General features: G+C 40.1%; 2 protein-coding genes across 3 annotated transcripts in view; one reads left to right on the top strand and one right to left on the bottom strand.

The window, feature by feature from the left end:
- Nucleotides 1–1798: 1798 nt before the first annotated feature.
- tmem170a (transmembrane protein 170A) lies at nt 1799–23991 on the bottom strand. The gene is made up of 3 exons (XM_059992787.1): nt 23709–23991; nt 6615–6782; nt 1799–5006 (listed from the first exon to the last, which is right to left on the bottom strand). Exons 1-3 carry the CDS (start codon nt 23818–23820, stop codon nt 4876–4878), a joined length of 411 nt encoding a protein of 136 aa, XP_059848770.1. The 5' UTR covers nt 23821–23991; the 3' UTR covers nt 1799–4875.
- Nucleotides 23992–24202: 211 nt separating this feature from the next.
- Nucleotides 24203–24648, top strand: part of cfdp1 (craniofacial development protein 1) — a 203903-nt gene continuing 203457 nt past the window's right edge. The window contains exon 1 of one of the 2 annotated variants that reach the window (XM_059992789.1): nt 24203–24591. In XM_059992789.1, the coding sequence (XP_059848772.1) occupies nt 24531–24591 (61 nt within the window). In that variant the 5' untranslated portion in view covers nt 24203–24530. The remainder of the gene's footprint in view (nt 24592–24648) is intronic. The other variant, XM_059992788.1, reaches the window with a different exon arrangement.

The raw sequence follows: 24648 nt of genomic DNA on the forward strand, positions 1-24648 counted from the left end.
GAATTTGAGTATGGTGGTTCTTTGGAGTTCTCATAAAGGGCTGTGGAATCATAGGTAATTACACTCAAAGCAGAAATCAATGGATGCCTGGATTTAGAGAAATCAAGCAGTTCTAGGGATAGAGTAGAAAATTTTGTTATAAAAGATCCACCATAAATTTGTTGGATAACAGACCAGCAAATGAATGACCTGCTAGTGTTTTGTGTTTTCATGCTTTGCGAGTCTGTTAATTATACTGCTAGGAACAAATTAATGCATCTTCCAATTCTGCCCTTCATTTGCTTTGAGTGGACTCTATTGATATGTAGAAGCTTGTTGAAAGCCACTATCTTATAAGGAAACAAGAGTCCAGAAAGCACAATTAATTTAAGGGATAACAAGATAATTTTTCATTTAATTATTACTCTACACTGGGTAATACTTTATTTTCCCAGATACTCAAATTGCCTTAACTAGCCTGCTTAATTGCCTTAATTGCCATCTGCTGCTATAACAGAACCATGAAGTATATGTTTAGTGAATCATTTTACAATTTGAATTTCCTTTCAAGTGGTCAGATTATAAAAAGAATCATGCGTAAAGCTCCACTTACCACACAAATTGTTTACAATGTATGCACACAGAAGACCTCTAGAATAGCACCCAAGCATATTAAACAAGACAAGATCTACTGTCATCACTAATGGAAGCAGAGGGGTGTGTACAGGAGTTTAGCAACACACTAACTTAAGAAGTGAATGCTGGCATGACAATCTTGCATTTACACCTTCTTGCCTACCATAATAAATGCTGCAATATGTCTAATTCTTCACAAAAGAGACCTGATGAAGGGTTTCGGCCCGAAACTTCGTTATTACCTTCTCCCATAGATGCTGTCTGGCCTGCTGAGTTCTGCCAGCATTTTGTGTTTTTTAATGATTAGACTTATCTTCTCCTTTGTTTCCAGATGCACATCCCCATGGACGACTCAGATAGGTGGTGTGCAAGGGTCAGGGAGTATCAGCTCCACCACTGGATGACTTATAATTTAATCACAATGTATTACAGTAGATCTCTTGTTCAGTGTGCTACCCGGTTTAGGAAACTGATGAATATGCAATAAAGTAATATAGTGTATATTAATTTTTTCCAATTCCATATCGAGGTGAACATCAACTTGCTAAAAACAGAAACAATCACCTGGACCTTTTCAGTATAACCTATAGGAAGGCTACTGGAAATTAAAGGCCATTCTAAGTTACACCCAGTGGCCACGTTATTAGGTACACCTATTCATTAATGTAATTATCTAATCAGCCAATTATATGGCAGCAACTCGATGCATAAAAGCATGCAGACATGGTCAAAAGGTTCAGAAATGTGATCTAGGTGACTTTGCCCATGGAATGACTTGCTGCCAGACAGTGTGGTTTGATTATTTCAGAAACAGCTGATCTCCTGGGATTTTCATGCACAGCAATCTATAGAGTTAAAAAATGGTGCAAAAAAAGACATCCAGTGAGTGGCAGTTCTGTGGTGAAACCACCTTGTTAATGAGAAAGGTCAGTTGAGAAAAGCCATACTGATTCAAGCTGAAAGGCTACAAAACTCAAAAGAAGAACGCATTACAACAGTGGTGCGTAGAAGAGCATCTCTGAATGTACATGTTGAACCTTGAAGTAGATGGGCTACAGCAGCACAAGACCATGAAGGTATGCTGAGTGTAAAACAAAAAAGGCAAATGAAAAATATGTATCTTCATTTTAAAGCATTGTACATCTCTCTAAACTTATGCAATAAATAAACCACAAGATAATTTTATAAATTTATTTTGTATAAATATTTTCCAGCAAATATCACCAAAATTAGCAATGTAAGTAGAAAAATAAAAATTCTGATTTCCCCATGTTGACAATATAAATTTCAAAACAAATCTGATCATTACACAGTATTAAAAACCCATAATAAACACTTAAATTCACATTGTTAGACATGTTTAAGTAACAATCAAGCAAGTTAACAACCTATTTGACTGTACCATGATGATCCATTTAGAAAGATGTCACAGGTTAGAGGCTTCCACTGCATACATTGAATATTACAAAAACGTATAATTTGAACAATAAACTAATTTGTATGAATGCAAGTAACAATGATTAGTAAATCTTCACTAATGTGGTTTAAACATAACCAACCTCAAAATAAAAAGTGCAAACATACTTACACTATATTTACGCTCACTAGATATATAACTGCACGCAAAGCATAGCAGACTTGTATATTGTATCTATGGTATTGACAGTATCACAACCATTGACTTGACATAAGCAAATTTGCAGGGCAGCATGAAATAATTTAGAAGTACTCCTCTGGTTAAAAAGATAGAACAAGGTTAAAAACAGACAATAAATAAAACATGAGGAAAATATCAGATTATAAGTGAAAAGACAAGTCTTTTTTATAGGTCAATATTCGTAGTATTTTCCTGTACATTACCCACAAGGCTAATATTTAATGTTGACAAAATGGAATCCTATTTTTATCACTTGGAATCTCCCTGGAATTTTGGAGGGTACAGTGTAGCATTCCATTTAATTTTCAATGAAAATTACCAACTCACATCCTTCCTTCATATTTTGTGATGAACAAATGATTTCCTTGATAATTTTATTCAAACCTTCTCCTGCAACCAGTTTACTAACCTCCCTTCACTCCTAAAACACACACAATAATTTCCTTGGTAATCATTTAGCAAATAAGTGTGTCATGAGACACCAAATAAAACAACTTCCCACCATTAGTACGTAGTTGCTATGAACAAGATCAGGGCATAATCATGACGATAGTGGACAAATCATTTCTTTTTAAAAAAGGGAGCATTGGAAGAGCACAAAAATAACTGTACAGAGAACAAAAACAAATAACAGATAACTAAGGGGGGAGAAAAAAATCAAACTTGTACAAAGTAAACAGCCACAGCAGAAAAAGCACAGACTCTTCCATCCACCCCCAGCACCCACCTCACCAAAAGCCAGACGTTAGCACTGCTCTCCTCTTCCCTCACCTTCTCCAATGTCCTTCTCTTATACAAATCAAGGTTTTGTCTGGGCTTGCCAACTGATAGCTTTCATTGAAAGATGTTTTATCACATAGAATAATTGAAATGGAATCAGATTTGATGATGATGTTGACATGATTTCTGATTCTTCCATTTATTAGCCCAAAATATTAATGTCTAGCTACTTTGAAAAGAGCAGTCTGTATAAATTAGAGGGATCTATCATTTCTTTTTTATAAGAGCTAAATAAATTATTTTGCAGCAATATATCACTATATGCAAAATTAGAAACTATATTCAAACCTGTTTAAATGGTTGGCAAATCATGGAAATCTGTTCAACTGGAAACTTCGGCATGTAAGACACTCAGCTTTCATAGTTATCCAGTATATTTAGTCAACACAGGTTTGAAGATTGTTTTTCCTCACAGTTAATCTAAAATGGGTTCATTAACAATTGCTCATATACATGACTAAACAAATGTTCTCATGCACAGGCTCAACATGAACATATGGAGCAGTTCAACAATAATGTACAAATATTAAAATGGCTGTTTTAAATACTAGAAAATATTAAAACAGTTGGCACACCTGAATTGTACATACACATGCAGATACTGCTGCAATCAACACATGTCAATGCCAAAAAAGTTGTCACTGAAAAGAAATTCCATCTTTTCAGCCCGAAATTCAAAATAAGAAACAAACTTAACACTCTGTCATAGTTAATATTACAGATAATTTCCAAAGTCATGCTCTACATTTTACATATATAATCAAGAGCCAGTACCTGTTAATTAGCCTGAAATATAGATGACCTTCTCAGACACTGGCTTAGCAAATTATTTGCAGCACTAAATCTACATTAAGAAAACTAAATTTGCTTATTTATCATGTCTTCAGAAGTAAAGAACATGTCATTGGCATTTAGGGCAGCTCTGAGCCTTAGTTTTGGCTGTTAAGAAAATTGCCACTAAAATTATACACAAACTTGTTTTACAATCAATATGTTCTTAAATGTTATTTACTTAGTAATATTTACTACTTTTCTGTACAGTGTAAAAAGACAAATAGATTTTTATAATCAATGTTTAACTGAGTTGAGTGCACAATAAAGAATCATTAAGGTCACAATTTCAAACAATGGAATTTCATTTCTATTAAACAACTATTCAACTTTTATAGTCAAAGCATTCTGAAATTACCCACAAATTATAAAATAGGCGGACTCTAAAAATGAGAGTCCACACATTGTTTGGACTGTTCACTTTGTTTAAACCGTGAAGCAGTCAACATTTCAATTCTTTGAGTATGTTTTCTAATGTGACCTACCCTTTGGTAATCTTCAGTTATATGTGTTTTGGTTGCCATTTATAATTATTCCGACTGTTGAAATATTGAGATGCAGTGAGCAGAATGAAAATACAATTTCTGTACACCCTACGAAGAACTTGAGATCGTCTGTATTCTAGTCCTACAATAAACATTGTATACCTTTTTTTACAAAATACTTATACAAGTCTTCACCTCATGTTTAAAGTGTGGAAAACAGGAGTCTATCTGTGTGCCTTTTAATGCAAATGACCTCTTTTGGCTTTCTCTTTTGAAAAAGAAACAGATCTCAGTAGTTTAAGACAGGTATACACGTTCTTTGTTTGTCAAGCTTGGCCACCCATTGAGATGTGCATGTATGATTTTGTCAATTCATTTTTGTTGAGCAGCAATAATTGGCATCGAGCTTAGTTTGGATTCCACTGGTAGAGTGTAGTTCTCACGCAGCCACACATTTGCAGTTGTTGACTGTAACCCTGCTCACTTAGATGAGCAGATCACCTTCTGCTATAAAGTTGCTAAAATTCGTAGGAAAGCAATTGCCACAATGAAAAATACCTGTCCCACTCCAAGAACCAGAGCTTCATAAGGCACCATTTGCTTTGTTGCAGCTCTGTAGACACCAGCAATAGCTGCACCTGCAAAACAACGTTCATTGGCTTGTCATTTGGGCAGGATTCACAAAACATTTGCATACGTACATCTAGCAAGGAACAAAACAATCAAATGGCATTGGTAATGCAACAAAAAACTAATCAATCTTACACTGACAACCAAGTTAAGAAATCAAATACAAGTACAAATGATCATATATGTAAATGTGTATTAATATACAAATACAGGAGGTTATACACGATACTTTTATTGTCTTTAGTAATGTCTTAAACAGTGCCAACTGCTTCATGGGAGTGCAAGCAGATAACAATTGTAGCTAAACAATCCAAAGCCACTTTAGTTCTGATTATAATAGAAACATGTCACCAATGGTTCTGGCAGGTCCATCAAATACCTGAAATTAAATCATGGCTGCAAAGCCTGTACATATTGGTATCTACAAAGCTGCTATAAGGCCATTCAGGAGCACACAGCCAGTCTCATTAGGAAATCCCTTATATGCATAGCTTCGCCACACAGCTTGCACCTGGCCTCGCCTCAGGTCATTGCATTTGGGATGCCATTGACAGAAATGGTGTTAGGTAGTATTCTGGAATTATGTGAATATAGCAGATACTCATCCATAACAAGAACCAGGCTCCAGTTGTTATGGTAAATGTAAATTTTCAAATTCAGGAAACTTGCAATTAGCCTTAAGTTCTTTTTTTGTAAATTGTGAGCAGTAAATTGAAGCTAGACTCCACAGTCCAAGGGACTGCATATGCAACAGCCAAATGTTAAGGCATTGGGGTTGTGTTAATTGTTCAGCTGCTGAACAGTTCTCATAATCTATGAATTGATGTAGTGTAGTATTGCAGAAACACTGGTAGTGGGAGCCATCTGTCAACACAAGTGGCAAAAAAATTCAACTACAGCTCCACAACAGAGGGATACTGCAAGAAAGGCAAATAGGTGCCTAACCCAACAAACAAACTGGTGGAAGAATTCAGTGAGTCTGGCAGCATGGAAGGAAATGGACAGTTGACATTTTGGATTGAGACCCTTCATTTGGACTGCCAGAGAGAGGGGAGAGAGACAGTATAACAAAGTGACGGGAGTGAGTGGAACAAGAGCTGGCAGGCGATAGCTAGATCCAGGTAAGAAGAAATGATAGGCAGTTGGAGGACAGAGAAATGGAAAGAGCAGCAGAGGCTAGGTGGTGATAGACCCTTCCTCACCTATCACTTTGCAATTGTTGCCCTGCCCCTACCTTTCACCTTTTTATCTGGACTAGATATCTGAATTGAGGAGTCAGTAGAAAGGGTCTTAAATGCTGTCCAAAAATATTTTCATTTCCCTCTACAAATGTTCTCCAACATTTTGTTTGTTATTCCAAATTCCAGTGTCTACTGTCCCTTTTGTCCCCAGATGTCTAGCTAGTTCACTATCTTCCTATAACAAAAATTCACCCAGAAGATAGATCTCATTATGTCCTGAAATAAGTAGTATAAACAATTTGACTTAACATACTAAAAAATTTAAGACATGGAAACATCCTAATACTTGCAATTCAGATATTTTAAGATAAAGGAGAGAAAAACCTCTCAGTAGAAAGTTACTTAACTCTGGAAATAAAAGCTTTAAACACCTACTGGTCAACACTGCTGCAGTGATTGGTCCAAGGATCCCTGCCAGGATGCCCAATGACATGAAACGTCCGTATTTGTGGTGTCGTAACATTACAAATGCCAATAATCCGGCAGGAACATAGATAAAAACCGTAGACAGTAAGGCCCAAAGGAACACTGCATACCACATCTCTGTAATAGCAACAGCAAAGGGTTAAATCAACATCAAAGCATTACAAAGCAGCAGCTAACCTGCTGGTAAACTGGAACTAGAAAAAAGTTTATCTATCACACTGCTTTCCCAGGTAAGATAACGCACACAGTAAGACAGAAATCTCACATCCTCAACAAATGATGCTGTTAAACTATGGTCGTAGACTGACTGATCCGAACACAGTGACGTTCTGTCAGGCAAAAGTAAAACCTGCACTAATCCTCAAGAGTGATTTTGATAGTGAGCACACATGGAGCATTAAAAACCATCTCCATTTGTCAATTTTACACAGTGCAGCTTCAACTATTGCTTCAAGAATGTATCCTTTTTTTTGAACAAGCTAAACACCATTATGCACTCAAGGATGCAGATGAAGATGCAAATACAAGGAGAATTATCAGTAATTCATACAGCTTAACATACATTATTCCACAGTAACGCCATCATTACTTCACTTGACATCAGAGATTTAGAAATATATTGTACTAGTATGGAAATACTCCCAAATGTATGTCCAAATATATTTACGAAAACTGACCGGTGTTGCATTGAACTTGCTGGAACAGGACTTTTTACTGTAGGCCCAGATAGTTAGAAGTTCTTATGCTTCAGTACGAAAACAATATCCACAGCAAATTACTAATAATGAAATGCTGCAGTGTCTGGGCATTCAAGAATCAATTCTCAAACCAATGAAATTTTAAGGATAAAAAAGGAAACAATAACTTGCATTTATGTAACACTTTTAACGTAGCGCAATATTGCACAATTTTTCCTAAAGTTCTAACTGAAAGATATATTAATATCAACCCACTGATTATTCATGCAGATGCCGCCTGCATACCCCTCTGTCAAAAACTGTTTATTTCACCTCTTTTACATCTGTTTTCCATCTTAAATCTGTTTCTGGAGCTATTAAGAGCCTGTGACTTACAATTTGGAGATCGATTGCATTATCCAGTGCTTTACTGTCTCCAAGACGACTCCCGGAAGCAAGCTCGAACCCTCGAGCCACTGAGGTGAAGAAATTTCAAAATGGGGCGCGAGTTGGTGATTGATTCCATTTTGCCGATTAAAATGTCGGGGAAGATTGAAGCAGAGGAGAATGTGGAAGGTGAGCAAGGGTTAAGTGCCAACTATCTGCCTTTTGATTTCTGTGCCTAGGAGGTAGGCCCTTGCGTTCAAGAGGTGCCTCTCTCTTCTGATGATGTTGGAGGACGTCACCAAAGTTTTGCATTTATGGATTTGGACTACGGATGTTTCCGTCCTTTGGTTTTTATATTCTGCATTTTTCGTTGCTTTTTTGTGGGGAGGGGGTTGATGATGGTGTTGCCATTCTTTTTTAGTGCAGGGGGGTGGAAGGTTTGTTGTTTCATTTTGAACGGACTTGCATGGTTTTCTTTGTTTTGTGTCTATTGGGAGAAGACAACTTTCAGAGTTGTGTACTGCATACATACTTGGATAATAAATCATGGTGGGGGGGGGTGGAAGGAGAGATTTAAATATACCTAATGACTTGACCTCCACAGTCACCTGTGGCAATGAATGCACAGATTCACCACCATCTAGCTAAAAAGATTCTTCTCATCTCTATTCTAAATGGACACCCTTCCTTCCTTCTAGTTCAAGACTCACTCACTTTTGGAAACATCTTCTTCATGTCCACTTTATCTAGGCCTTTCCATATTTGCTAAGTTTCAATGAGATGACCCCTCCATTCTTCTAAACTCCAGCAAGTACAGACCCATTAAGTACTCAGAATGTAGTCTCCCCTGAAGAGGAAAATCAAAATTTACATTTGGTGTCTGCCATGCGGAGCATTTTTGTTTCACAGGGAACTGCCTGACTTCCAGGAAGCTGTCACCATAATTCTCCATTCCACTCCCATTTGACTTATCAATTGCCCTCCAGCACTCTCCCAAAAAAATCCAACAATGTAGCTCAAGGAACGGCATCTTTCTTAAAACCTAAGCATGTTGCAGCCTTGGAAATTCAATAGTGAAGTTGTTTTTATAGTTGCGCTTGGTTATCCAACTACAATATTAACTCTCTTATTTCTTCTCTTGCTACAGATACCATCTGATTTAATTGGAATTCCAATACCTCCAGAAAGCTTCAGTTCTCTTCAGCAACTCAGACCTGGATTTCAAATGTTGTTTCACTACTCTAAATGTACTCAAGTTGGCAGCTTTGAAATCTGCGTATCATAGCAACCTGACCTCTACTTTTAGAGCCACTTCTTTAATTCATATTCCTGTTTTCTCTAATTTTCATATCCTTGCCCCCCAACTCCCTCTAAGACTGCTTTATTTTCTCATGTTTCCCTTTCTTTGACCTGAGGATTCATATTCTTCTCTCCACAGATGCCATCAAACATTGAGCACTTAAGCATTTTCCGGTATTGTTTCAAAGATCAAGCTTTATCATTTGTTTCAGTTGTGACAAAATATCTTTTCTTTTTGAAATCTTTTTATTAATTTTAAACAAACATAAATGAAACATGAATACAGAGAGTTTGAGAGTACATAATTAATAGGTTAAGGTAAAAATACAAATAGATGATAATCCATATATAATAACCTCCCAAACTCATAGTAATTACGAAAAATGGAGTAAATAAGACCCCCCCCCAAAAAAAGAAAAAACCTAACTAACATGGGCCATTGCATTATGTCAAATATACACAGTAGCGTCAATAACTCCACACCTCCATCCAAATAATTAAGGATAATAAAAGTAAGGTTTAGGAAAAGTCAGTTTAGCTCATATGAAAATGTTGAATAAATGGTCTCCAAGTTTCTTCAAATTTAACTGAAGGGTCAAAGACAACACTTGTAATTTTTTCTAAACTCAAACAAGAAATAGTTTGAGAAAACCACTGAAATATAGTTGGAGGATTAATTTCTATCCTGTTCATTAGGATAGATCTTCTAGCCATTAATGTAACAAATGCAATCATCCGCCGAGCTGAGGGGGATAAACGACTATTATCCACCATTGGTAAACCGAAAATTGCAGTAATAGGATGCAGTTGCAATTTGATATTCAGAACTGTTGAAATAGTACCAAAAATATCTTCCCAATATTTTTGCAAGCAAGGGCAAGACCAAAACACGTGGGTCAATGAAGCAACTTCAGATTTTATTCTTATGTTAATCCAACCTGTGACAGATGTCATTCTGAAGTTCTGACAAAATATCAGCACTCTGAAATCACCCCGCAGAGGGGGGTCCTAACCCTCCACAGACCCTGCCTGACCTGCTGAGTACTTCTAATATTTTGAATTTTGTTACAGATTTCTAGCAACTGCAGTGTTTTATTTCTGCAGCACAGATTTTACAGCTCTAGCATTATTTTTATCCCCTCCACTCTCTTTTCTTCTCCCTTTTTTCATTTGTCTCCTATTCACATCCTCTGTAGGCAGGTCACGTGGGATTAAAAAGCCTTTGGCACGCTCTTTCAGCTATAATCCTTTGCTGTCTTTCTTGTTCTGTACTTTTTGTTCACTTCATCCACCCTTCAAGTGAATTTGATTTCTTAATTCTGATGAAAGGTCCTTATTCAGCTCTTGTTCTTCCTTTCACAAATACTGCCTCAAATGATGACTACTTCAGGCGTGCCCTGTCATTATTCCAGAAGCCAGAGTAGATTCAGCAAACACTAAAGTGGCTAAGAGGGATTTTGGTGCAAATTAACATAGAAACTACAGAATGTTATTTGAGGTGAAAGGTGGTATTCCACTAGGACAGCAATGACAGGAAGCATTGTTGACAGCTTAAAGTTGCACTTAGCTGAAACAAGCCTAAGGAAGGCCAACGTCACAAGATTCAAAGCTGCAAGTCTTAGCGATATTTTCTAAGGATCAATGTTGAAATCCAAAGGTAAGATTTCAGATTTGCAGTGTCTGTAGATTCGGAGTTTTAGGCCAATGACCTTTCATCAGAATTAATCCAGCTTATTTTAAAAATTACCAAAGAGATAAAAACAGGTTAGGAAGTTGAATTTGCCACAAGCCCCAAGGACAATGGACCCATTCATTCAATTACATAACTGAATGCCATTTCTGCTTATACAATCCAGGATGTGGCAGAAGCATCCTGACTGATCTGAACACTCAACAGAAAAAAAGGATGCATTAGAATCAAATTCAATACAGCAAGTACGGTGTGATTGAAAGGCATTATAAGCACAAGATGTAATTAAATGTACCCATGTACTGCGAAAAATAATAGCATTAAATTTAAATCGCTTCAACAGTGCAAATGCAATTGATCACTTGAAACTCAAGTGGAGCTTGAAAGACCACATTTGCAAAACTAATGGCAGAGCAGCTCAAATGAACAGATGATTTTTAACAGGGTGCCTCATGCCCTCTCCTTTGTCACAAGTCACTGGGAAAATGTACCTACAGAAGATTCTGGTTAATCAGCACCAGTACGTTTTGGCCCAATTAAGTAGCTGCTCCAATTATCCAAAGCTAAGCAGAAATAGGTAAAAAGATATAAAAACAAGACAAACTACCATTTAACTGAGTAGCAAGTTATGTATTTAAATGAAATACAGAACAAATTAGAACACTAACTACTATTACTACTGTTATGAATGTACCACAGCTCTGAGGGGCCGAAGGGTGTGGGGTAGCCCCCTCCTTTGTGAGAATCGCAACAGCATTATTGGGTTGGGTCAGAGGACCCAGGAAAGGAGAGAGAGAGAGAGAGAGAGAGCCATGGCCATTGTTTCCCGGAGACAATGTTTGTGGATTGGGGCTATGCTACGTGCAAGCCCTTGGGCAAAGTGGGCTGGTTGAGAGAGAGATTGCATCATCCCAACCTGATTGACATCTGAGTCCCCGTGAGGAAGTATAAAAGAGGGTCTGGGGAACAACCCCTTCAGACACACCAGAAGAAACGCTAGCGATCCCGTAATAGCGGGAAGCCATTTGAAGGAAGCCACGTGCGTTCGGTTCCCTTGCCTGGGGGCTGGTGGCTGGTACCACGGAAAACGACTTGGAACTAACAACGGGGAACCAACTCCCCCGACTCAACGGATTGGCCTCATAAAAGACCCGAGCAAGTTTAAAACCGTCTCTCTTAAACCCAAAGAGCTGCAGCTTGAAATTACAGTGACTTTTATCTTTCCATCGGACAATACAATATCCCCTAGACAAACGATAGAGCTATTGCTTAATTGACGATTATTATTATACCCACGTTTTTAGATTGAGTATTGACGATGTATATTATCTGAATGTCTGTATTAATCTTATCTTTGTGCCCCTTTATAAATAAAGACTTTCAAAAATAGTACCATCAGACTTCAACGGACCTCTCTATCTTTGCTGGTAAGTGATCCAGTTACGGGAATTTCGTAACAGTTGGGGTTCTCGTCTTGAGATTTGAAACCAAATTGGGGAGCCAGTGAATCGGGCTTGTAAGTCCAAACTTGGATCTGGTTACGTGGGTAGCCAGACGGGAAACCAGCAAAGATGGACGTGGATGAATTTATAGAAAACCCAACTCTGGAGGCGCTAGAGGCGGCCACCAAATCAGACCTGGTAAATTTGGCGAAGGAGTTAAACCTCGCAGAGGTGAGGTCGTCAATGAAAAAGCGGGAGGTGCGAAGGGCCATAACTCAGTATTACATCGAGAAGAATGTGTTTGCAGCTGAGGTATTGGAAAATATCCCTGAAAAGGTACCAGCTAGTGGGACAGCTCAGTTAGAGTTGGAGAAATTAAGGTTGGAACATGAAATTAAGTTAAAGCAGCTGGAAGCAGCCAAGAGAGAGAGAGAGAGAAAGAGAGAGAGAGCGAAAGAGCCGAGAAAGAGGGACAGAGAGATAGGGCCAACAAACAAAGGGAGCATGCACGCCAGCTAAAGGAGTTAGAGGTGAAACCGGATCAGGAGCTCCAGCTAAGGGCGTTAGAGGTGAAAAGGGAGCAGGAAAGAGCTGAGAAGCAAAGAGAGCATGAACTTCAGTTAAAGCTGGAAGCAGCTGAGAAAGAGAGGGAGGCAGAGAGACAGAGGAAACATGACTTGGAGATGGAGAAGTTAAAGCAAGAGCAACGCGGTCAGGGGTCAGACCGAGAGAAGCGGTTTGATGTTAGTCGGGCGTTGAGGTTAGTACCCCCGTTCAAGGAGACGGATGTTGATAGTTATTTCTTGTTTTTTGAAAAGGTGGCAGTGAATCAGGAGTGGCCCAGAGCACAGTGGGTGGCGTTGTTACAAAGTGTGTTAAAAGGGAAGGCACAGCGGGCATATGCGGCGTTGTCCATGGAGGAGGAGAGTTACGACAAAGTAAAGGCGGCCATTCTCCGGGGTTAAGAGCTAGTACCTGAAGCATATAGACAAAAGTTCAGAAATTTACGGTGAGGGTGGAATCAGATGTATACCGAGTTTGCCCATGAGAAGGGTGTGCTCTTGGACTGTTGGTGCACCGCAGAAATAGTGGACGAGGATTATGGGCGTCTCAGGGAGTTAATTTTGAATGAGGAATTTAAAGGTTGTGTTCTGGAGGAGATCCGGATGTACTTGAATGAGAAGCTGAATAAGTCCATCTCAGAATTTGCTAGGTTCGCAGATGAATATGCCCTAACCCATAAGACAAAGTTTTCCTCGAATAAAAGTTCCCCGAGAGACCGTGGGAACGATTGAGAAAGTCCGCCGGGAGCTAGTGGTAAGGTTCAGGGGGAAAGGCCAGACAGCCAGAGATTTTCGGGCTTGACCTGTCTTAATTGTGGGAAGAGCGGGCATGTTGCGTCTCGGTGCTTTGCTCCGAGGAGGGAGACGGGAAAGGGAAAGCAGCAGTCCCTCTTGGATGTGCAGTGGTAATCAGTAAATTGACAAGAGAGCCCCGGGTAGACAGAGTACGAAAAGGGTCTGTGTCTTGTCTGTCACATGGAACCATGTCTTTGAGGAAGGGGGACCCACCAATTCCCGTACAAATCTGGAGAGACACGGGGGCTGAGCTGTCGTTGATCAGCAGTAAGGTACTAGAATTTGGTCGGAAAACGGGAATGGTAGCTGTGAGGGGAATAAGTAAAAGGATAGAAATGGTGGCCTTACATGAGGTCATTATGGATTGTGAACTGGTGTCTGGACCCGTTGAAATAAGGGTGCCATCAGAATTCCCGAGAACTGACGCAGACGTCCTTCTCCGTAACGATTTAGCAGGTGGTAAGGTTTGGGCAGCCATGACAAGGACCGGCCGGCCGGTGAGTGTTGAGGCTCCGCCCCTAGAGTCCCAGATCTATCCTGCATGCGCGGTCACTCGCAGCATGTCGAGAAAGGCAGCTGAGAACGAGAGCAGTTTAAATCTGGCCAGTTTTGATTTGGCCGAGACGTTTCTACCGACCCTGTACCACGAGGGTTTAGAGGGTGGTAAAACGAAGAGCAGTAAAGTGAAAGAGAGTAAGGGAGCGGAGGTAGATCTGCCCTTAGCGAGGAGAAAGGTCCTAGAGGCAGAAAATAAAGATGAGGAACCGATAGAGCGGTTAAGAGGTCCAGAGTTGGACAGGGATGATCTGTCTGGTTTGGCAGAACTGTTTGAAGAAGTTGAAAATTCTAAAGGTGTTCCCGATAATGAAATGAGGGCAGCCCTAGATGAAAAGGGTGCCCTTACCTCGAAGAAGTTTGCTGGGTTGGCAGATGAGGTTGTTTCGGCCCGCGGGGTTGAGTTTACTCCGGAAGGGAGTTGCCCAGAGAGTACCTGGGAGGATCGGGGGAACTTAGAATTTGAAAAGGGTACGGGTATTGAAAGCCTGGAAGAGGCCAATGTCCCGTTTGAGTGTGTCCAAGATGGGGATGCACGTGGTACTGAACCTAGTAACGGAGCTCAGAAAAAGTCTGAGGTATTTGATTCAGTGGAATGGGACGGCCGTCCTTGTGGGTCAGATAGAGTTGGTTCAGTGAAAAAAGGGTTAACCTTGGTAACAGTGGGAAGTGAGAGTACCCAGGTGTTTGTGCTCGAAGGTGTGTTCAAACTTAATGCGGAGCTCAGGAATGGGGAGATAAATATTATTATTGAAGGAAACAGAAAGTCTGTAGTTCCCAAGTCGAATGAAGAAATTTTAAACCCGGCAGATCGCTTACAGAGTAAGCCGGGAGATAGCGGGGCCCCCCACGCTATTGTTATGCCAGGATGTGGTGTGAAGAGGCCGAATAAATGCTGCTTAGTTCGAATTAAAAACCAATAGCCTGAGAGGGTCCTGACGAGAGGGCTAGCCACCTGTGTAAAATTAAAGAATTGGGTGGAAATGGTCTAAGTTTGGGACACGGTGGTGATAAAATAACCCCTATGAAAAAGGCGGGCGAGAGTTTATCTCGCCCCCTTACTCAAATTCCCTGGAACAGAGGCGACAGTTAAGGGGGATGCCATTTTTTAAATAGCAAAGCCGGTTGTATGGGATTTCGACAAAGCCTGTGAATAATAAAGACAACCCCCTTGGAGGCCTGCCTGTTAAGTTGAAAACAACCAAAAGGATTAGTATTCACATAAACTTTTGTAGATGCACGTAAGCTAAGATCACAACTCCTTAGTTTTTGTTGCTGAAGAAAAAAAAATAGGTGGTTATTAAATTGAAGTCTGATGCTACAAGACTTTAGTAAGGCACAAGATGGTAAAATATTAAAAGAAAGTGACACTGAAATCATTAACAGTTTAGATACTGAATTGAATGTATCACTGTATTACTCTGTAGAGAAAAAAAAATTCTGTATTGTGTTAGATTCGAACACCCTGTAAGACTCTGTACTATTTTGTTTCACCGCTGGTGAAAACGCTTTGAAGAAAGGGGGTGTTATGAATGTACCACAGCTCTGAGGGGCCGAAGGGTGTGGGGTAGCCCCCTCCTTTGTGAGAATCGCAACAGCATTATTGAGTTGGGTCAGAGGACCCAGGAAAGGAGAGAGAGAGAGCCATGGTCATTGTCTCCTGGAGACAATGTTTGTGGATTGGGGACTAAGCTACGTGCAAGCCCTCGGGCAAAGTGGGCTGGTTGAGAGAGAGATTGCATCATCCCAACCTGATTGACATCTGAGTCCCCGTGAGGAAGTATAAAAGAGGGTCTGGGGAACAACCCCTTCAGACACACCAGAAGAAACGCTAGCGATCCCGTAATAGCGGGAAGCCATTTGAAGGAAGCCACGTGCGTTCGGTTCCCTTGCCTGGGGGCTGGTGGCTGGTACCACGGAAAATGACTTGGAACTAACAACAGGGAACCAACTCCCCCGACTCAACGGATTGGCCTCATAAAAGACCCGGGCAAGTTTAAAACCGTCTCTCTTAAGAGCTGCAGCTTGAAAGGACTTTTATCTTTCCATCGGACAATACAATATCCCCTAGACAAACGATAGAGCTATTCCTTAATTGATGATTATTATTATACCCACATTTTTAGATTGAGTATTGACGACGTATATTATCTGAATGTCTGTATTAATCTTATCTTTGTGCCCCTTTATAAATAAAGACTTTCAAAAATAGTACCATCAGACTTCAATGGACCTCTCTATCTTTGCTGGTAAGTGATCCAGTTACGGGAATTTCGTAACACTACAATACTATAAAACTGTATTAGTTCATATTTACTGACAGAGGAATTCATTAAGTATCATAGTCATTATTGTCATAGTACTTGACTGGTGAACTATCCATTCTCAGCCTCTTAAAGAATTAGGGTTTAAAGCTTTTCCCAATAACCAACAATTTCTTTTTATCAGTCCCTGACATATTTGAACAATACAACCATTAAGTGATCCATTGCTTCCTTTGTACCTGATAGTGCTGACTGTAGCAAAGGGAACAGTCAGGCGATGCGCAATAAAAAAGGCCTGTTTAATTGGCATTGTGGATACCATCTGCACAAGATTTTAAGTGAGTCAGGGATTGTTTTGTATATTTCCACGTTTCTGCACTTATAGCATCACCACTACTTTTCTTGCCGTGTGCTTTCTTCAGTTTAATGTGGTGCCTACATTGCCATTGAGACAACTAACCATCTTAGCTAGTTCATCTGGCTTGGTTTTTAATATTGGTCCACTGACTCACACAGCTCATCCAGTTATGATAGAAAACCATTGATTGAGGGGCCCTTCAACTTCTGGATCTTAACTTCACACTTTCATTTTTGGGATGCACCACTGTCCCTCGTGTAACGCCCATTCTTCTTGCAGTTTATCTTTCTGATGCGTCAAGCTTGCAAATGTAGACTTTGTAAATTTCGAGAACTCCAGTTATCTCTGCCAGCTAATGAGGAGTGGCATTAGGTGGAAGACTTAATTTGGTCCAGTAGGGCACATTTTTAGGCTAGTGTCAAATCTTTTTGTGGCAAAGGTGTCAAGAAAAATATTAGTCAAAAATAAACAAAACAAAATGATCAAGAATCACTGCTTTTTGAATCAGTGTCCATTGGCCCAAATGGATAAGTCAAGTTCATTGTCATTTCAACCATAAACTGCTGGTACAGTACACAGTAAAAACAAAACAATGTTCCTCCAGGACCCTGGTGCTACATGAAACAACACAAAACTACTCTAGACTATGTGAGACAGCACAAGGCTACACTAGACTACGTAAAACACCATAAAAACTGCACTAGACTACAGACCTGTACAGGACTACATAAAGTGCACAAAATGCTAGATGGCAGGAGGGAGATGAGTTTGTATGAGGGGTGCATGGGGTCCTTCACAATACTGTTAATTTTGCGGGTGCAGCGTGTGGTGTAAATGTCTATAATAGCAGGAAGAGAGACCCCGATGATCTTCTCAGCTGACCTCATTAACAAATATATAACAAATACATGCAAGTGTCGTGACCGTTTGCTCGAAGCATAGTGTAGTGCCTATAACAGCACACAAGTACACATGACTGATAGTCGCCTGCCCCAAGTAAGTGGCATAATATCCTAAATACAAGAGGGGAATCCTGGTTATTTTCTCCATTTGTTTTTGTTCTTTAAAAAGAGTTCCTAAATAAGTGGCTGCCCTGATAAACCAGAATCCACTGTATTAATAATGGTGCACGTTAAATGCACCATCTTTTACTCAGTTCTTCAGCACCAACCTTGCTATTACAAACTACTTAACAGAAATTACGTTAAATCAATTATTCCATCCAAGAATATGACAGCTCTCACCCTCCTTTTGTAGTGTATGGGGATTTTAGTTTAGACTAATGAGCAAAGCACTCTTCCCAGAAATATCCATTACCCAATACATTTCTACTAAACCAATTCTCCTTGAACTGATCAAACATTTACCTTTTACCAGAGTATCAAAATGCACTTTCCACCGTAGCGCCCATCCTGCCCAGCTTGTGTAAATCATGTCAGTGGCCAATTAGGGAACCTGGCTCATGAATACCTATTCCTGAGCAGCTTTGCACTCCATCAAGTCTTCTATGTGATGTCAATGCATCAACTCTCATTCAGAACCAATCAACATCTCAGTTGTCAAGTAAGGGGATTAGAGCTAGCCAGCCCTTTGCTTGTGAGGGAAACACATGGTGCTTTGGATCAGAGAGAGCAGTGAGGTTGAACAGGCACCTGCTGACAACAATCATACAATGAGCTCACACGCTGCCAGCTTTAAACAATCAAATGTAGATATTGAGGCAAAAGGGACATATTTGCAAAAAGGAGCACTTCCTCGAAATGGAAGTCTGGACCACAGCTGATTCAAACTCATATGGCATGCCCCAGAATTTTGACATGGCTTCCTATGCTAATAAGAATCTGCTAAAAATATCAATATTCTGCAATTGTTTACAGTGTGATCAAAACCATGACTACTTTTAATCTCAGCAGGTACAACAGCAACAGTGGAAAAACAAGCAGTTAATATGTCTGGTATTTGTCAGAACTGGGAAAAAGACTAAATTCATTCATTTTCTCTCTCTCTCTCTCTCTCTCTCTCTCTCTCTCTCTCTGTCTCTCGTTCCTAATTCTGATGAAGCATCTTGGACACGGTACATTAATTCTACTTCTTTTCCTATCGGTTCCGCCTACCATGCTGAATACTTGCAGCATTTTATGTTTTTTTAAAATATCAGATTTCCAGCATTTGAAGGTTTTTTAAAATAAAGGCAGTCCACAGGTTACGTACGAGTTCCGTTCCTGAGTCTGTCTTTAAGTTGGATTTGTACGTAAGTTGGAACAAGTACATCTAGTATTATTTTGCGTCAGTTAGTCAAACGTTTGTCTTAGTATATGGCATATATTTTACCTTTCTATGCATATAAAACACTTAAGAAACATATGTATTCCATAATTAAACCACTGCATTGCTTGGTAATAATTGTAGCTTTCATCGGGGCAGGGCCTTTCACCTGCTCCATTATTCTCACCTTATCCTTTAAAATTGTTCCGATCGTTTAAAAGCCTAACGCTTTTCCAATGACCGATGGCGTTTCACCTCTTTCCAAACGCTTTATTATTTCCACTTTATTTTCAATTGCAATTGCTTTCCGTCAATGGAACAAAAACACTGCGGGCGGTGGGTCCCGAGCTCCGCCGGCTGCCGAGTTCTGCCGGGTCCCAAGGACCACCGCATTGAGACAGGCTAAATTGGACAAGTGGAGGCTGTGCTGGGTTTGGGTATTTGATCCTCCATAATATTCCACGTGGGAATTTATACTGAAGGTGGCAGTGTTTTTTTTAATGAAGTCGAGTTGAGAGCTCGGCATCAACCTGGCACGGGAGCGGTCTGGAATTGAACTCGGAAGCCTTTGTTCTATAGCACGGCGCTGATCTCACTGCGCCACCAGCTGACTGGAGCGGTGGGGGGGGGGGGGGGCAGGGTCAGGGTGAATCTTACTAAGAAAAATTTAAGCCAAATACAAAGTTAAACACTCAACACAGTGTCAATGGCAACGGCTTAAAATGGTGGACGGCGTCGCGATCTGACTTAAAATGGTGGACGGCATTCTCCTTCCTTGGTTCGTAAGTACGAGTTGTCTGTAAGTTGGACGTTCCTAACTCGGGGACTACCTGTAGTCAAATTTTGAACTTTGCTTCCGATACTGAACTAAGTGGGATTGAGGGGAGAAGGATATAGATACAGCAGGGGAATATATGGACATTGAGTAGTGGAGAAAAACATTGCAGAGGCAGTACAACTGTTATCCATTTTGTTGCACATGGCAGGAAATGAAGTAATGTGCAAAATGGTGTTGTGAATTTTCAGAGGGGCTGAGAGGTGCCTATACAAGTTACTGAAATCCAACATGCAGGTGCATCCTGTGATTGGAAAGGCAAATGGTTGGTCAGACTTTTGTGAACAGTAGATTTGAATAGAGTCAAGAAGTCTTACTGTATTTGTGTACAGACTTGGTGAGACCACAGCTGCAGTATGTGTACAATTTTGGTCTTAAATAAGAATGGGTGTGCTGGTTTTGGAAATGGCAGGTTTGCCCTATGTGGAGAGATAAAGTAGACTCGCTGCTATTTTCAACAGTTTGGAAGAATGACAGGATCTCATTGAAACTTGCATAATTGCTGTAAGGCTTGATACGCTGAGCACAGGGAGGAAGTTTTCCACAACTTTCCCTTTGGAATCTTCTACTTTGGAGACTCTGTGGTTGAGATCAATCAAAATATAAATTGAGGAATTTCTGGAGATCAAATGAACCAAGGGATATTGGGAGAATTTAGGAAAAGGGCTTTGAAGTAGAACAACCATGGTCCTGACACTGAAGTAGAGGATAAGACATGTTAATGAATGGCAAACAGGCTTAATGCCTGAATGTTTTACTCCTGGGCATATTTCTAACAATAAAAAAACGAATTTGGCTTCACCAGTGAAAAAGTGATGCAAGTATCAACAAATAGTCAAACAAAATTCCTCCAATAAGGATTGGGATTGCTTAATGCACATTTGAGCAAGATATTAAAGAATAACATAATTTTTAAGGATATAAAACTCAAGAGTGTTGTGCTGCTACATTTGATTCCACTCTAATATATGGAAACGAATGTTGGACAATATCAAAGCAAAATGAGGAATGACTTGAAGCTGCAGAACTGTGGTTTGAGAAGAATGATGAAAATACCGTAAAAGAACAGAGTAACAAATGAGGAAGAGCTGCCAAAAAAATGGAATAAGAAGAAAGCTAATATAATCAATCAGGAAATGACAGCTGGAATTTCTGGGACATGTACAAAGGAAAGAGAGGTTTGAACATCTTGCAGTGATGGGAAAAATTGATGGAAGCAAAATTTGCGGTCCAACATTCATGAGTTACATCAAAGGATGAACAGGCAAAAGTTTTGAACAGCTTATTACAACTTCTCAGAATAAAGACAGATGGAAGTCCATGATTGGCCACTTCATACAACATGGCACATGATGATGATGAGTCCTCCAATCAATGTCTGCTTCAAACTGTAGTTTGTATGAAGAGACAGATATTTGGATCATTTCTGGAGTCGATAGGTCTTCTGTGGAACATTTCTTTGTCTCAGCACACTTCAATTTTGGAAAATTTGCTTTGAGTGGACTATGCCTGAAGGGAGTTTTCCTTTTGAGGCAAAACTTTTGCAAAATGTGATCTATTCTAACAGACACTGCATTGTCTCCCCCCCCCCCACACCTGAAAAAGTAAAATAAGGAGACGCTTAACTTAGAAATACAGAAATCATACAACTTTACCTCTCCTGCTAACCAAATTTTGAAAATCACATAATACAAAAATATCAAAAAACCTGTGAAACGAGAGCACCAGTTAAATAGCAGAGTAGCTATTTAACTAAGAGCAAATGACCCGAATTGAGCAACAAGATCATTCCTTTTGAGTCAAACACGATTCTTAGGCGATGTTACTGTTAAATATTTTAATAAATAGAACCTTAGTTGGGATGCAAATTACACTAGCCATACCACAGAAAATCAAATTTATATTCCAGTTCAAGATCACACAAGTTATATGTATGACATCAACAGCCATCACAAATGATTTTTCAGTTGTGGATCAAAATCAATGCTTCATTAAAAATGCTCTTCATACAGCATTACAATGACATACTAAAGCAATTAAGCATCAATGTATTCCAAACAGTTAACTTTATTGAAGCCTGTTTCTTTGCTTTTGCGTGCCAACTTCAAAACTCAACACGTTCAAAATTTGTCTTTTGTTCAGTAACATTGAAGAACTTGTACTATCTTCTGCCTCAAAAAAAAATCAACAAGGTCTCAGTTAGCTGCATTTAAGGACTGAGAAGGAGTACATTCAGGCATTTAGAAGGCACAGTTTACTTGAAATAAAACAAAATGCTTGTTATAGTGGACAAACAAGAGATTCTGCAGATGCTGGAAATCTGGAATAACAGGTAAAATGCTGGAGGAACTCAGCAGGTCAGGCAGTATCTTTGGATGTGGTTATAGTATCTCTATAAGATACTATATTTCTATTCTCTGGAGAATAAAACCAATTTAACATTTCAAGAAAATGACCTTTCAAACTACTGTGGTATTTGTTTTTATGACATTCCAAGCCAGCACTCCTGGTTAAATGTAAGAAATTACACTAATATGCTTACAGGGCTCATCAAATTCAATCAGTTGCAATCAAAATTCAATTATTCTTTGCATGCCAAAAAAGCCTAAGAGGATTGATGTGCAAACAATTGGAAGCAACTAAACTATTATTTACCAAGTGTCAACATGATGGTGTGTAGATTCTCCAATCCATGAAATTCCAAAAAACTCAATATGATTAACAAGTATTAAAATGCCTTGAGCCGAACCAAAGCAAAAAAAAAATGCTACTGTGACAGCAAAACGATTGTAATCCTGGGTCTAACATGGCTAACATGGCCCAGCTTAGACTTAATACAGTGGATGAAAATTTTTTAAAATAGCAAATGCTAGAAATCTGAAACGAACAAAGAAAATGTTGAAATCACACATATCAGAAAGCATCTATGGAAGGAAAGGGGCCTCCAACCTGAGATATTATTTCTTTCCTAACAATGCCTGATGGAATGAGTATTTTCATTGTTTTGATGTAGTACCATGGAGATTGATGGTCGGTCCATAATTCAAGGTTAAGCAGTCACATTCATTACCTATGGAAAATTCAGATTTACCTCTCCAGCATGCCAGCCCATATATGAACAGCAGACACTGGGCTACATTGTAAATTTTTGCTTAAAATACAAATCTGTAAAATCAAACGTTTTGTTATGGCCAAACCACTTTAAATAAAGTTAAGGGATTGTACAATTACGGTTGATCTGAAATGAGGAAACAAATTAATGAAAGAATAGTCTGAAATTGATAACATTGTATTTATCTAAATCTTTCAAAGCTCAGATAAATCACAAAGTGGCATTTAGACGGTGATTGCGGGATAGATAGAATTCCAAAGCATTAAGAGGGTACTTTCCTTAGTTTTCTCGGGTCCTTTTTCGAATAACCCTACACAAGTATTCAATAAACTAAAACAGTTTATTGAAACAAGAACTTATTTGGTAAAGTAACTAAATTGGCCACAGGTATTGTATACTCGAGGCCAGCGAAATACCTAAAAAATAAACGGAGATGGAGAACAAAGCACAAAGGACAGAAGTAGAAGTATATAAAGTCTGACCTTGATCCAATATTTTTTCCTTGGACTTTTTAGACAAACAACTACAAGTTTAGCCCTGTCGGGGATAAACTATTTCTGCAACGATGCTACTGTGAAAACAGTGGAAGCATTAAATGCAACAGGCACTCATAACGACTCGGATTCTCGCTGAACTGACATGTCATCGACAAACTCCGGCCTGCGGCCAACCAACTGCCCTGGCACAGGCTGCGCCAGCAACTGGTCCTTTCCATTCAGGCCGTCCGATCCCTCCCATGAAGAAAGCGGCCAGCTGGACATCGGCCCGTCTCCCTCCCCTCCCACAGCCCCCTTCACTCACCGGAGAACTGGCAAAGAGCTGTGGTGGCATTTCCAGGGCAGGTCGCATTCCCGACCCGGGGGATCAGGCCCAGGCTCAGGATCTGATGTACCGAGAAGCCAGCTGAGTGCATGGCTCAGCCATCAAACCGACCCATCCTCGAGTTCACAGACACCGAAAACTCCACACGACCGCCATCACCCAACACACGACCACCCTCTCCGGAGCGACGGACCGTGACGTTCTTGATTGACGGTCCGTTACGCCACTCAGAAACCGCATCACGCTGGTTACCTCCCCGCGGGCTGTCTCTCGGCCAACGGCAGAAAAAAAGCTGATACGATAGGTAATAACCAATAGGAGGGAGGACAACTCGAACGTACTGCAAGAAACAACAAATCAGCGGCGAGTAGAGGTGGGAATAGAAAGGCCTTTATTTTAATTGACATAGAGTACAACCTATCGGAGTGTAGAACAATGCGACGTCACAGAAAGGTAGTTCGGCTGTCTGTTAGAGGCGATGTTTTTGTTTTGAAGTAAACGCGTGTGCTTGAATTCGGAGTCGGCTGATTCGGTGCAAATTTTGGTTCTGAGCTCGATATCAGACGTCTTATTACGCGAGACCGTTGCCTTTGTGAGGCGTTCCGTAAATTGCATCATGCTTTGTAAATTTTGAAGTAGGCTGAAGGTTGTGTTGAATGTGTCTGGAAGAGTGGGGATTGGTGGGCCGATTGTCCGCTGCCGGCCGCCGTACTGGGACCGGGACCGACCCCCTGACTCGGGCTCGGCGTGAAACGGCCGGGACTGCCTGGACTGGATTGTAAGAGGGCAACCCGAACAGAGATGTCGGACTGTGATTCCGAGAATTACTCGTCGGAGGAGGACGTGGACTACGAGCCTTCAGGTAGACTTCTCTTTTCGGTCGGGTTGTGGGGGAAGACGCGTGGAGCGAGAGGGTGGG

Source organism: Hypanus sabinus, chromosome 17 (genome assembly GCF_030144855.1).
Source record: "Hypanus sabinus isolate sHypSab1 chromosome 17, sHypSab1.hap1, whole genome shotgun sequence".
Classification (NCBI taxonomy): Eukaryota; Metazoa; Chordata; class Chondrichthyes; order Myliobatiformes; family Dasyatidae; genus Hypanus; species Hypanus sabinus.